This window comes from Augochlora pura, chromosome 10, assembly GCF_028453695.1.
Source record: "Augochlora pura isolate Apur16 chromosome 10, APUR_v2.2.1, whole genome shotgun sequence".
NCBI classification, from domain to species: Eukaryota; Metazoa; Arthropoda; class Insecta; order Hymenoptera; family Halictidae; genus Augochlora; species Augochlora pura.
Genome location: NC_135781.1, coordinates 41,154 through 53,200, shown reverse-complemented (window position 1 = coordinate 53,200; position 12,047 = coordinate 41,154). Strand labels below are relative to the sequence as shown.

Sequence of the window (12,047 nt, the reverse complement as noted above, 5' to 3'; positions counted from 1 at the left end):
AGCAAGGAAAAGCGTAATGTGAAATGCGAAATGCGAAATGCGAAATGCGAAATGCGGGTCGTTCTGGAGCAGAGGACGCCGCCGTTTTCGGAAACGAAACTACGCTACTATGCCTATTCCAAGCCGCGCAACGGACTATCGCAAACGCTTTCGGCTGAATAAACTATTGGAAACTCGTGGCTAAGCTGGACTGCTTTTCAATTAAACGCTCAATGAGCATGCCGAAGCTTCGCGGTCCTAACGGATGCGTTGCCACTGCTCGATCCCTAAAACACGGAAAGGATAATCTGTTCGCGTTTCGCGCTTCGAGAAGAGGAACAAAACGAAGACGCCGAAAATGCCGAGGTCGTGGTGGAACCTACGTCGAGACGACTATCCATGATCGGATTCCTCCTTTTCTAGGGTTCCCGGACCGACCGTCTCTTCCGAGATAGTAGCGCTAGCCAGCGGAGAAGTGAACCCCTCAATGGAAGCGAAATCCTCGATTCTCGATTGAGAGCATGAAGCGAAGGTGCGCGAATCGATTATTCGCGGGTCGACGCGGTCGATCGGCCGGTAATATAGTCGGTCACGCCCAAGTTTCGAAAGAACGCGTCCGGAAGATTCCAAAACTCTCGCGCCGAGTTATCGGTAAGATCGGTTTTTCACAGCCGGAGGAGAAATCGTTCGCTCGGGTCACCGGATTTTTTCCGACGTTCGAGTCCGTCGAAAGGCTCTCGAATTATATGCGCGCGCAGGCTTGCATCGCGTGGGTGGAGTTTAAACGGTGATACAATCGACCGGACGATCCGTAATTAACTCGTAAAAACGGGTCTCCCAGCGAGTTTGTCGAAAAATCTCCGGAATTGGGTCTGACATTTCGGACTAGATTTTACGTGTTTACAGGTAAAAATTGTTGCGCTTTCGAGCCTTCTCCACATCTCGTACGCCCGAGGCACGCCGAGTCGAGTACCGGATCGCAGGTATAAAGCCAAGAGCTTTGGTCGAGGAATAATCGCACGGTGAAACGATAGAAGCGAAAAAGTTTGGGAAAACTATCTGTCGTTTCGGAATTGTGGAAAACGTGAAATTTGGCCGATCGAGATTCGAAGAGCGCCGCGAGGTCGCTGGAAACGCGAGGCGGCGACCGCCGGTCGATCCTGCCGCGTTGGATATTCATCGGTCCGAGCGTCCTTCGGCTTTTCCGCGGATGATATTCAAGGACAGCGGGGCCGATCGAACGCCGACGACACTTTCCACTTTGTAATTTTATCCTCTTCTGACCCCTTGTGCGCATCGACCGCCCGCGCAGTGAGTCGAGACGATACGAGTCGAGTGTCCAGTCGACTCGACTCGATCGTCGGTAACGGTGCAGTGGAATGAGAAATTATAGATAGGCCGAGAGACGGAGAGGCCCTTGCGCGGGCTCCGCAACATTCTCGTGGGAAAAACAACGACCTTCGGCATTATATTGGCCTAGCATTCCTCTCGACGCGACGGACTCGGCGTTGGTAGCAGCACCGTCTACAAAAAACTAAAACCCGACTTCTAATCGCTTTCCAATCTATCAAAATTATAATATCACCGAGCGTTTATATCGCTTGTTCGAACGAACGTCCCCCCCTATATGCATCTCTCGACTGAAACACGGGCTACGAAATTTGTTTTAGCTGCTTTATAATCGCAACGATGACGCAAACAAAGAGTTGAGAATGCGCCTCCATTCGATAGATAAATGTCGAAAAACTCTCCGAGCGCGTCGAACCGACAGCTACGTATGTATCTTGTCGTTTGGAGAAATGCGAGAAATGCCTTTGGGTTACGGAACGTGACGCTTACGCGCTGCGTATATTTGAGAAATATCGGGAAACGACCCGAATCGGCGATTTCGGACTCGCAACCGGGTTCCTGAGCTCCCGCGTTCCTCCACCCCATTCATCCGATTCCAAATACGGAATATGTATATTTGTATCGAATGAATTTTACCGTGTTCGAAACAAATTTAACAGAGGTGGTGGTGCTAAAACGTGTCGTCGAATTTCTGGCGTGAACCACCAATCTTTCGTACTTTGGTTGCCGGAGGAACGCGAGCAGGAATTTGCGTCGGGACCGAGCTCGACCAAGCATCTCGGACGTTATTCTTCGACTCGGGCTTCGCCGTACTTGTTGCATCAACGTTACACGCGCTATGTCATTGACGAACCAGGAGTTAATATTCGATACGGCAACAGCGGAATTACGCCGTTACAATATATCCCGACCGAACCTGTTCTTCGGGATAATTTCTCGCTCGCCGGCTCGTGCCAACGTGCCTAATTTAGAAAGATCTGGTTCGCTGAACGACATCCGTTCCTCGGGGTGGAAAACGGCGAAGAGGAGAGCGGTGCGACAAGGGTGGGGTAGGGCGAGAACGGGAACAAGAACGGGACCGGCAACAGGAACAGGAACAGGAACCGGAACGAGAACGAGAACGAGAACGAGGACGAGGGCGAGGGCGAGGGCGAGGACGAGAGCGAGGGTGAGGGTGAGGGTGAGGACGGGCTGCGTCGATTCGATCCCCGACGAGCGTAGGCGAAACGAACACGCGGAACCAGTATGAATGGCGAGAAATGCGGAAGACGTTGGAGAGGTCGGGAACCGATCAGCGACGAGAGAGGGTGGCCTCCCTTGCCGCTCTTTCAACCCTTCTCCCTCCGTCGGCTGAACGCGCCCTCCCCTCTCTCGCTTTCGCTCTCTTTCTCTCTCTCTCTCTCTCTCTCTCTCTCTCTCTCTCTCTCTCTCTCTGCAAACCTTTCGGAAAGACTTTGCTCCACCCACGCAGCGTCTGCCGTCTCCCGTCGACGATGACCTACTTCCGAGGGGATACCCCTTGCCATTCATGGCTGCGCGACACTAGAACACGCAAGACCGGTCGGACGACCCGGGTCTTCGCGAATGTCTCTTTCGATCAGACTCGATTTCGTTTTTGAAAACACTTTTGCCGGAAAGCTTGGAGGACGAATGTCAACGTAGTGGCGGCACCGGATCTAACTTGTTCCAGAAACTACGAGCGCGTATACGCGTATCGATGTTCGATCGTTTAAAACGCGATCATCCCTTCAAAGCGTCGAGTTCGCTCGTACGATCGAGCCAAATCAGTACGAAAGATTGCAAACGCAAGGCAATATTTACTTATTCGTTACAGTCCAATGTTACATTACTTGATACATATTACGAAGACATATCATCGACCGCGTGCCGTCGAATCGGTGCCGGTGTTGCGATCGCTGTTAATCCTCGACTCGATGGATAGATTGAAAAAGGATTATAAATAGTCGACAAGCTGTCACGTAATATATCGTGGCCGCGGATCGGTTGTCGGTCCATGCTCGACAATCCCCCGTGTTTATCGAATGCCTTCGGGGGAGACTCTGTTCCGCATCGACAAACGAGTCGAATGAACCGGGTAACAAATTTTCCTACTCGCGCCTCGCTTCGCCTTGTGGACGCAGCCGACGCAGCTTCGAGTAGCTTCGCGTCGATTCAAGTAACCTTTTAACGACCCCGAGGAACGGCTGTTGAAACACGAGAATGCGCTGACCGACGCGCGACGCCTACACGAGTCCCGTTTTCCTTTCGTTGTCAGGTATTACCGTTTACAGCGCAATTGACACGAATTTCTTGTCTCAGCGCCCGTCTCCGTCACCCCGTCTCCTTTGCCGCAAACTCGTTTAAAAGCGCGCTCGAAAATTAACTACCGGCTAACTACAGGATCGTTTTGTTACCGGTGAATTTCGATCTCGGACTCGATGGATCACCGCGTGATCCTTTTCGATACGCCCCGATGCATCTCGATGTATCCGCGCTACAATGCTCACGGCTATTTCCTTCAGGCTATATCGCGGCGACGGCGACGGCGACGGCGACGGCGACGACGACGATCCAACGACCCTTCGCAGTTTTCAATTCTGGCAGTCGTTGCCGTTCGCCCTTTGACCTATGCCCTCCTCTCAACAGCTTAGCTCCTCTTAGATCCGAGTTGCTCGTTTTCATAAGTGGCAAAATCCAAACATTTTTGATCGTTTTCAAAGCGACCGGGCCAATAAATATCCAGAAATTATTGCCATAAAACCAACGTGTAAATTTCAATAAAAAACATTTGATTACCGAAACCAAATGCTGGAGCGATTTACGCGAGTCGAAGAATAGCTTGCATAGAGGTTTTTCCGTTTTCTTCGAAACTCGTCGAAACAGCCTAGGCGCGTCGCGTCGCAGCGAGTGTTTTCGCTGGATCGGCGTAACTGTAAATTACTCCGTGAAAAGCTGAATTTGCATAAACATCCGCAGTCCAGGTGTTGCTACATTAATTCCCAGAGAAGGTTACGCGTTTTGAGGTCAAACCGTCGGGTCGAGTCCCGTCGCATCCCGTCGCGTCCCGACGAGGGCTGAATGTAATACAGGCCGAGCGTGTGTTCAGCCATGCAAGTCCTATTTCCCGATCGCAAAAGCCCCGGAAAGCCAAAGTCAATTTGCAAAGGACGAGAACGCCGAAGAAGACGAACGAGGACGAACGAAAACGAACGAAAACGAACGAAAACGAACGAAAACGAACGAAAACGGCTATGTGAAAAAGGACGACGGGGTGCAAAACCGGGTGCAGTCGCACTTCGCAGTCGCAACGGCGGCAGTTGCGGTGGCATGGCAGCTGCAGTCACGGCGGCCCGGCGAGGCGCGGCGCGGCGCGGCGCGGCAGGCCACTAGCCATCGACGTGCCGCTAACGAAACGGGCAAACGAGTACCTGCAGAACGCGATCAATACTCCGTACACGAGTGCACACTGCTCAGAGCACGTGTTCCCGTTTGTTTTGTTCTTTGCCCCCGTAGCTGGCGCGAGAGTCCGAGCCCGAGCCCGAGCTCGAGCCTGAGCTGTTGCAGCTAACCCCCGCGCGCGTTCCTTCTGCCTTGTCACCTTCTTTCCGACCTTTCTCGACCCGCTCGCATCTTCGGGTCTTCGATGCTCCTCTGCTGTGACCGTTTCCGAGAAAGTTTTCCTTAAATTCTTGTTTTCTCGAAAACCCTTTCTATTCGAGAAAACGATCGCTGGTATACTCTTCGTTGTGCGAACGGTCCAAATAAAATACCAACCGAACTTTATAAATGGAACAAAAAAATGACTGGCCCTAGGAACGGCATTGTTTTCTCGCAAAAGATTCAACCGAAACCCGTGAATATTCTTTGTTACGGCTCTCGATATTATTGAAATAGAAATGGATGCGCGCGAAAAAGGTTGCATCGTTTCGAACCGTCGAGGGGAGATCGTAGATCGGGCGGACGTTGTATGGAACCAGCGGGACGATTTCAGAAGCGCGTACGTGACATTTCCGTTTGTTTCAATCCCGGCATATTATGATTACGATTATGATTAGGACAGCGCGGTAACGATGCCCCGTGTCCGTTGCCCGGTCAACCAACTGGACGGACAGTTCCATGCTAAGCAGCTAATTTGCCGCGTGAATTTATGCCTCCCGATTAAACGGTTCGTGCAGCGGTTCAAACAATCGATGAACCGAACAAACATATGGAGCATACTGAGCGTCCCCGGTCCCGCTCTGTACTGCCACAGTTTCGTCTCGTCTCGTGTCGTCTCGCGTGGCGATTCATTCTTCTCGCGTCCCTTTACACTCAAGGCACCCCCCCCCCCAAAGATACCCCAAAATTACGTAGAGAACGCCAGTCTTCTTTGCTTCATCTCTTCTACAGACAAATTACGTGGTCCTCTTCCGTATTCGATCTTTTCGTCGTTGTTTAAACGATCGGTTGCTCTCGATGCGACTCGACTCGACTCGACTCGACTCGATTTGAAGTAAGACCACGACCGATCGTCCTTTTATATCGATTACAGGAAAAACGTCTTTGCGCAACGCGATTCACCAGCCAACGATTTCACGCGTTGTACTATCACACAGCTCATCTACGATACGTTGCCTTACGCTTCCAAATGCTTCGGAAATAGCGTTTGTACAGTCGATCGGAAGCCTACCATCTTTTCGTCGAACCCGAGATCCCCGGGTGTCCTCGTTCGCAAGTTCTCAAGCTCAAGAATCGATAGAAAATGTGTTAGTCGACGTTGGAGACGACCGAAAACTGAGATTTCAATAGTCTCGTCGACAATTTCCAAAAAAATCCTCGATAGTTGTCGAATCGAATTGTTTAAAATCTTCGTAATTAAACAAGCCCTTCTTCGTCTTTCGATTTCTGCGTGGCAAGTAAACGACTTTTACTCCGTTCGAATTTTATAGCTAGAAATCGACATCCGAATAATCTTGGGAAATAGAAACAAGAAACCAGAAACGAAAAATGAGAAACTTTCCAAACGCGACAAAAACTTGCTGGAATCGTAGGTCAGGTCGGTGGTTCCGCGTGCAGTCCCAGGGGAAGCGTGTCATCGTGACCAAGAATGGAAACCGCGTTACGGTCAGCAACAAATGGAATGCGTTTTCCGATGAGATTCTCCTCGGTGAAATGGAACGTTTATTCGTTGGGAGGGCGGTGAGAGGGGGGCAGAGGAACAGAGAGAGAGAGAGAGAGAGAGAGGGGGGGGGGGGGAGGAGACGCCGCATGCTGGTTATAGAAAGGGGAAACGAGGAGGAGAGGGAAGTTTGTATCTGGAGCAACGGTATCAATGTTCGGGCAGCACTCGCGCGGGTCCAAGAGGTTAAGCCGAGTTTGCACAGCAACGTAAACTCGGGCGCGCGCCGCAGGTGGGCCACTGCACGTGCGCGGCCACCAGAAATCCGGCGAAATTCGATCGATTCCGGCGAAAGGAAGAAGGTTCGACGTACATTCGGGTGTAATCGAGCCACCCGTCGCGGCCGGCTCGACCGCGGCCGTTTGCATCGTCCTCGAATCGACCGGCGACCGACGACCGACGACGACGAGCACCGGAGCGCACCCTAAGAAACCGAGTGGTCTCTTGACCCCGATATATCGCTGCCGGGGTGCGTTTTCTTCGCCCGATCGAAACCCGACCTTGGCTTCGAGACCGATGCGCCCGAATTCGAGAGCAGCGCCTCCTCATCCTTCTCCTCCTTCTCTCGTCTTCTTCTTCGCAATGACGTCTCGCGACGACGCCTCTTGCACCGACACGATCGCACCATCGAACCAATCATCCTCTCCGCCCTTCTCATCTCGCTACCGAGTACCAAATACAGGATGACGCGCTTCGCAGGAACGCGTGCGCTCCGAAACGCGGAAATTTTGTCGGACCGCGAATCCGACCGCGGACCACTCGCTTCAAATCTTTCCTAGCTAAATGCTTTTGCCGGCTTTGGGAGGGATAGCCGGTTAACCGGGCAGATTCTGAATAGAAAAAAACGGTACAAACTCCATTGCCACTTGTATCGATCATCGAAAAGAGCGGTTGATCTCGAGCGAGAGTGAAAAATGCAAGATTCGCATTGCAAACATCGCGAGGTGACTCGTTAAATATCTGTGGGCATAAGTAGTTCGCTATAACGCGACATTGGTTTATTAATTGGCCGAGACCATTGCGCGCGACAAATTCAATCTTGAAGCTGGAAACATGCGCTGTCCAAACGCACGATGCGCGCTTCTCCGGTTCGGATTCTGCGACAGCAAGTTACAAAAAGCTGCATCATACGGAAAGTGTAACGGCCACCTTTGTCATCGCCAGGCTGTCTACCTCGAGCCGAGCCGTTTAATTGAAAACGAGCCAGTCGCGAGTGCGAGAGCAAGAGCTCGCCGAACCGATCGATCGATCGATCGGTCGCGTAAAATCGTATCGCTCGCGGTCAATCGATCGGCCATTCGCTTCTACTTACCGTTTCCACGAGGATGCACTCTCCGGCGCTTATTACCCGCACAATACTTGCACCCGCTCGGATTTCGAACGGAACCTACAAAGCGTGCGTTTCTTTCCAACATTGAATTGCAGAGCACCCAACCGAGTAATGAATTCGGTCGGTTATTCTACGCACCGTTCCCCGAAAGACCTTAAGACGCGTTAGAAACGACTTTTTGAATGTTTCTATCTTCGCGGATAGAAAATCGGTTCAATTTACCATTGGCAAGCTTCCGACATGGGGACGTGCCCGTTAGAAGTTCTAGACTCGATTATTGGCAGCGCAAGTCCCAATCGTCGGTTTTCATCGTCGATTCTATCCAATCGGGTCGTTTAAGACGTTTCGAGAAAGCGCCACGCCGATGAAAAGCGTCCGGTAACCACTTGGACCGGTCGGTCAATGAAATCGATCGCCTTACGTTCGACAACACGTAGTTCGCAGCTCAGGCAATTCCTTTCTCTTTTTCTGTCCCTATTTCAACGTTACCGCAACAATAAATGAAAAACGCGACAATGGACCGATTAGAGATTACTATTTAGCAGGGTTACAGACACCGGGTGACAAGCATATGTTGCGCGATGTCGGATACTTGGCACTCGGCACTCGGCACTCGGCACTCGGGCTTCGTTTTGCGTATAATTTGGTTAAAGTTGAAAAGAAACGGCTTCCCAGACTAGGATCCGGACGAATCGACGACAACGTTGCAAACGCTCGAATTGTTGTGTAATCGAAACGCGCGATCCAAAGAGATCGTTATACGACTTACCGTCTTCCGGGTAGCGAGCGGGAAAACGCGACGCGGGCGAGGAATACGGTTCCGCGGAATTACCTAGCGAGAGAATTCGGCTCATTTCAGTTATCCGAACACCCTTCTTAAAATCGTGCTCGCCGAATACGTATTTTTCGACGAACGCGTTCAGGTGACGAGATTTCGCGCGAGTTTTCGCGTCGATAAGCTCGCACCGTCGAGACACTCGGGTGACGGGTTGTTCTTACGCTCGCTCGCCAGCGAACCTCGCAAATTCACTGAATAAGTGATATATCACGAGCATCTACAGCGCGCTCACGATCGATCGCTGTCGGCAAAAAATCACGCGTCCCTAACGAGTCGCAGTGCCGTCGAAACGCTGCCCGAGAACAGTCCCGCATCGTTTTTCAAAAAGCAATTCGAAATCAGGGTCCGCTGATTCCGCGGGCGGATCGCTAACCGACCGAGTTACCGAGTTTCTGTATGAATCGAGTCGTCCTGCGAGTCCCCGAAGTCGGTCCGTCCGTCCGGAGGCCTTCCACAATCTGGTTTCGCCGTTTTCAAGAATTTTCCAGTTGCGCCGCAAACGTTAATGCGCGGGCGCGCGCGCAATTGCGTAATCAACCTTCTATCACGAAAATTATTCCGATACGGATAATCGAAACACCGATAATGAGTCGACGAATTGCGAATCGACGCCGCCTTTCGGAAGTCCTAACGAACGGCTTTAAATTTTAATCAGGAAAAATTGGTTTGAACTGAGTGACGAACGTTTGGAGCAAACCACGCAAACACAGTAATTACACTCGTCGCGAGTGTCGCAACAAACAGATACACCAGCTAACTCGATTCGATTCGATTCGGAACGACAGCGAACCGTTCCGCCGTACCAATTTCATCCTTCTCCGCTTCGGAAGCCGCGTAGCGAGACTCGAACAACGCTCCAACGTGTTCTCCGGTGCCAGTTCGGAATATTTCAGCAATTTGCAATTTTCAACGAACCCTACTCGCGTTCGCGCCTTTTCGCGTGTCCCCCCGTTCACCCGTCTCTCGTCGTTCTCTCGTTCTTGGCAAAACACACGATCCCGCTTTCGAACGTCCCACGAAACGACGCTTTTCCGCTACTTCTTTGGACGTGTTGTCGGGTTATTAAATTCGTCTATATATCGATCGATCGACCCGCGAAGCTAACGTCTGGAGAAAAAGAAACAAAATGGCAGAGATCGCGGGAAGACGATATGTACTTGGGTGCGGGAATTGGTTAAAAAAAACGCCGCACCGCGCGTTCCATTCAGGAAAAATGTTTCAGCGGGTCCCGAAAAATACTCGGCGTTTCCGGCAGAGTCAAGCGTGCGTGTGCATCTGTCCGATTTCGCGATAAAGAACGACTAGACGCGAACGAGCGAGGGTTCGGTGCCCGATTGGTCCGCGTTTTTGCAGAGGGAAACACAGAACACAGGATGCGGACAAGGTCGCGGTCGATGGGTAATCGCGCACGTAATCCCAAGCGCACTTCCGTTATGCAGTTGAAAATTAGCCGGCCGGTGAATGGAAGAGGCGGTGTCGGTGGTGGCGATGGTGGTGGTGGCGGCGGTGGTGGCAGAGGCGTTGGAGGCGGTGGAGGCGGCAGCGGCAGAAGCAGCGACGGCGGACTTCAATCAACTCGCGAAGAATAATACGACTGCGACTAACCCTCTGTTATACGCACGCCCACATCCCGTGCGCCCCGAACCATTATAAAAACGCCGGGACACGCGACATCGGTGCATACTGTGCTCGCGAAAGTGTCGGTCGTCGGTCGGAAAAGAGAAAGAGAGCCAAGCCGAGAGAGATCCAAGCCGAGACCAAAGACGACGAGATGGCTACCAAACACGGTCTGCTGTTCCTCTTCGGACTCGTGTGCCTGCAGGCCACCCTCGTTCGCGCCGTGGTAAGATCTCGTCGAGAGTTTGGACTCGATTCGGTGGAACTCGATTGCTTATTTCGCATCGCGCGATCGTTGAGTCGTTCTATCCATGACACCGAGTTGTGCCGAATCGATTCGATTCGATTCGATTCGATTTTCGATCGACGCGAACATCGTTTCTGAAAAATGCGACCCTGGGCGACTTCGGTCGTCGTCAGTTTTTCACAGCGATGCGACAATGCTTACAGATTTTCGTTTCACGGTCTCTCCTTCGACGTTTATTTTATTTCTATTCCTTTGTTTCAACATTTTCAACGGTTCGTTGGTTCTGAAAGTTTTTAAAAAATGATGCAGCAACTTTTAGTAGCATCACCTTCCGAAAATCGAACGAAAGCCAAAACTGCTTTTGGTACTGTTTTCGGCCAATCGTCGAAGACAATTCAATTTCCGAGCAATCGAAAATTCACCAAAATGAAAACGGAATTCCAACAGCCACGATGGATCTCCAAGAAACTACGTATATAGATACATAGATATACATATAGGTACAGGTACGATATATAGATATAGAAATAGATAGCGGTCCTAGCCTAAATGCTAGTTTACTGTTTTCGCATAAGCAAAACAAAGAAACTTGAATCGCCGATTCGATCGATGCTCGAATACAAAGGTAGCCTAATTCGGGATGGGTATGAAACGGTTTACACCAAATGGATTCATTCGCGACGATATCGAACCGCGTATCCGCCCGGAAATAACGAGACGAATACCCGGTCGCGAGTTGCGTGTGCGAGTTGCAAGACCCAGCTGATCGATAGTCGGAGACAAGTGGGATCGACGTTAGAGTTAGAGGGGAACCCCTAATTGGAGCGTATAGAGTTTCGCGGTGTACGGTTGCGTCGACGCGAAGCGCCGCACCCGTGGAGAACCGGTGGACCACGTTCTACCGGATCCTTCTCCCTTGCTTCTTTTTTTCATTTCTTATCCCCTTTGGGTATCGATTCCGATTCCGATTCCGACTCTGATTCCAATTTCCATTCCCGTTGCCGTTCCAAGTCAATGTACACGCGACCCGTGTATCGACCGAAATTCATAATGAGCACGTTGCGCGCGGAGCATTACGTAAACTGCATCCGGAAACGCAGACTTTGGCCTGAACTGGGTTCGGTCGCTTTTCATTTCTTTTATTCCAGCGCGTCTATCCAAACGTACGGTGGTGGTGCCTCTCCCAACGAGGATCGCTCGAGTGTGGGAGCTTTCACTTCGAACATACCCCGATCGCGATCGACCAAAGCGGCTTCATTAATCGCGACAACTTTGAATTTGATCGTATCTCTCGGACGATTAGAATGTCAACAAAATTTTGTAAAAACTTATCGTGGTAGCGAACAATCTTGTACTCGAGGATCCGTATCGTCCGAAATGGATTCTACTCGGAAATTTCAATCGGATTCGTCGAACGTTGGTCCCTGAATAAATGTCCCATCGGGTCCTTGTCTGTTCGCGCGAAGAAACTCGAGGTGGCAAAGGTAGGGGGGAGGGGAGAGAGAGAGAGAGAGAGAGAGAGAGAGAG

The 12,047-nt window shown here is 51.2% G+C and overlaps 2 protein-coding genes across 6 annotated transcripts in view; one reads left to right on the top strand and one right to left on the bottom strand.

The window, feature by feature from the left end:
* Crtc (CREB-regulated transcription coactivator) overlaps positions 1-12,047 on the bottom strand; it is a 54,415-nt gene that overhangs the window by 27,600 nt on the left and 14,768 nt on the right. The gene's annotated exons all lie outside the window — the stretch shown is intronic.
* Obp1 (odorant binding protein 1) overlaps positions 10,320-12,047 on the top strand; it is a 4,158-nt gene continuing 2,430 nt past the window's right edge. Inside the window, exon 1 of the mRNA XM_078192360.1 lies at positions 10,320-10,498. Coding sequence (XP_078048486.1) covers positions 10,427-10,498 — 72 coding nt within the window. The 5' untranslated portion in view covers positions 10,320-10,426. The remainder of the gene's footprint in view (positions 10,499-12,047) is intronic.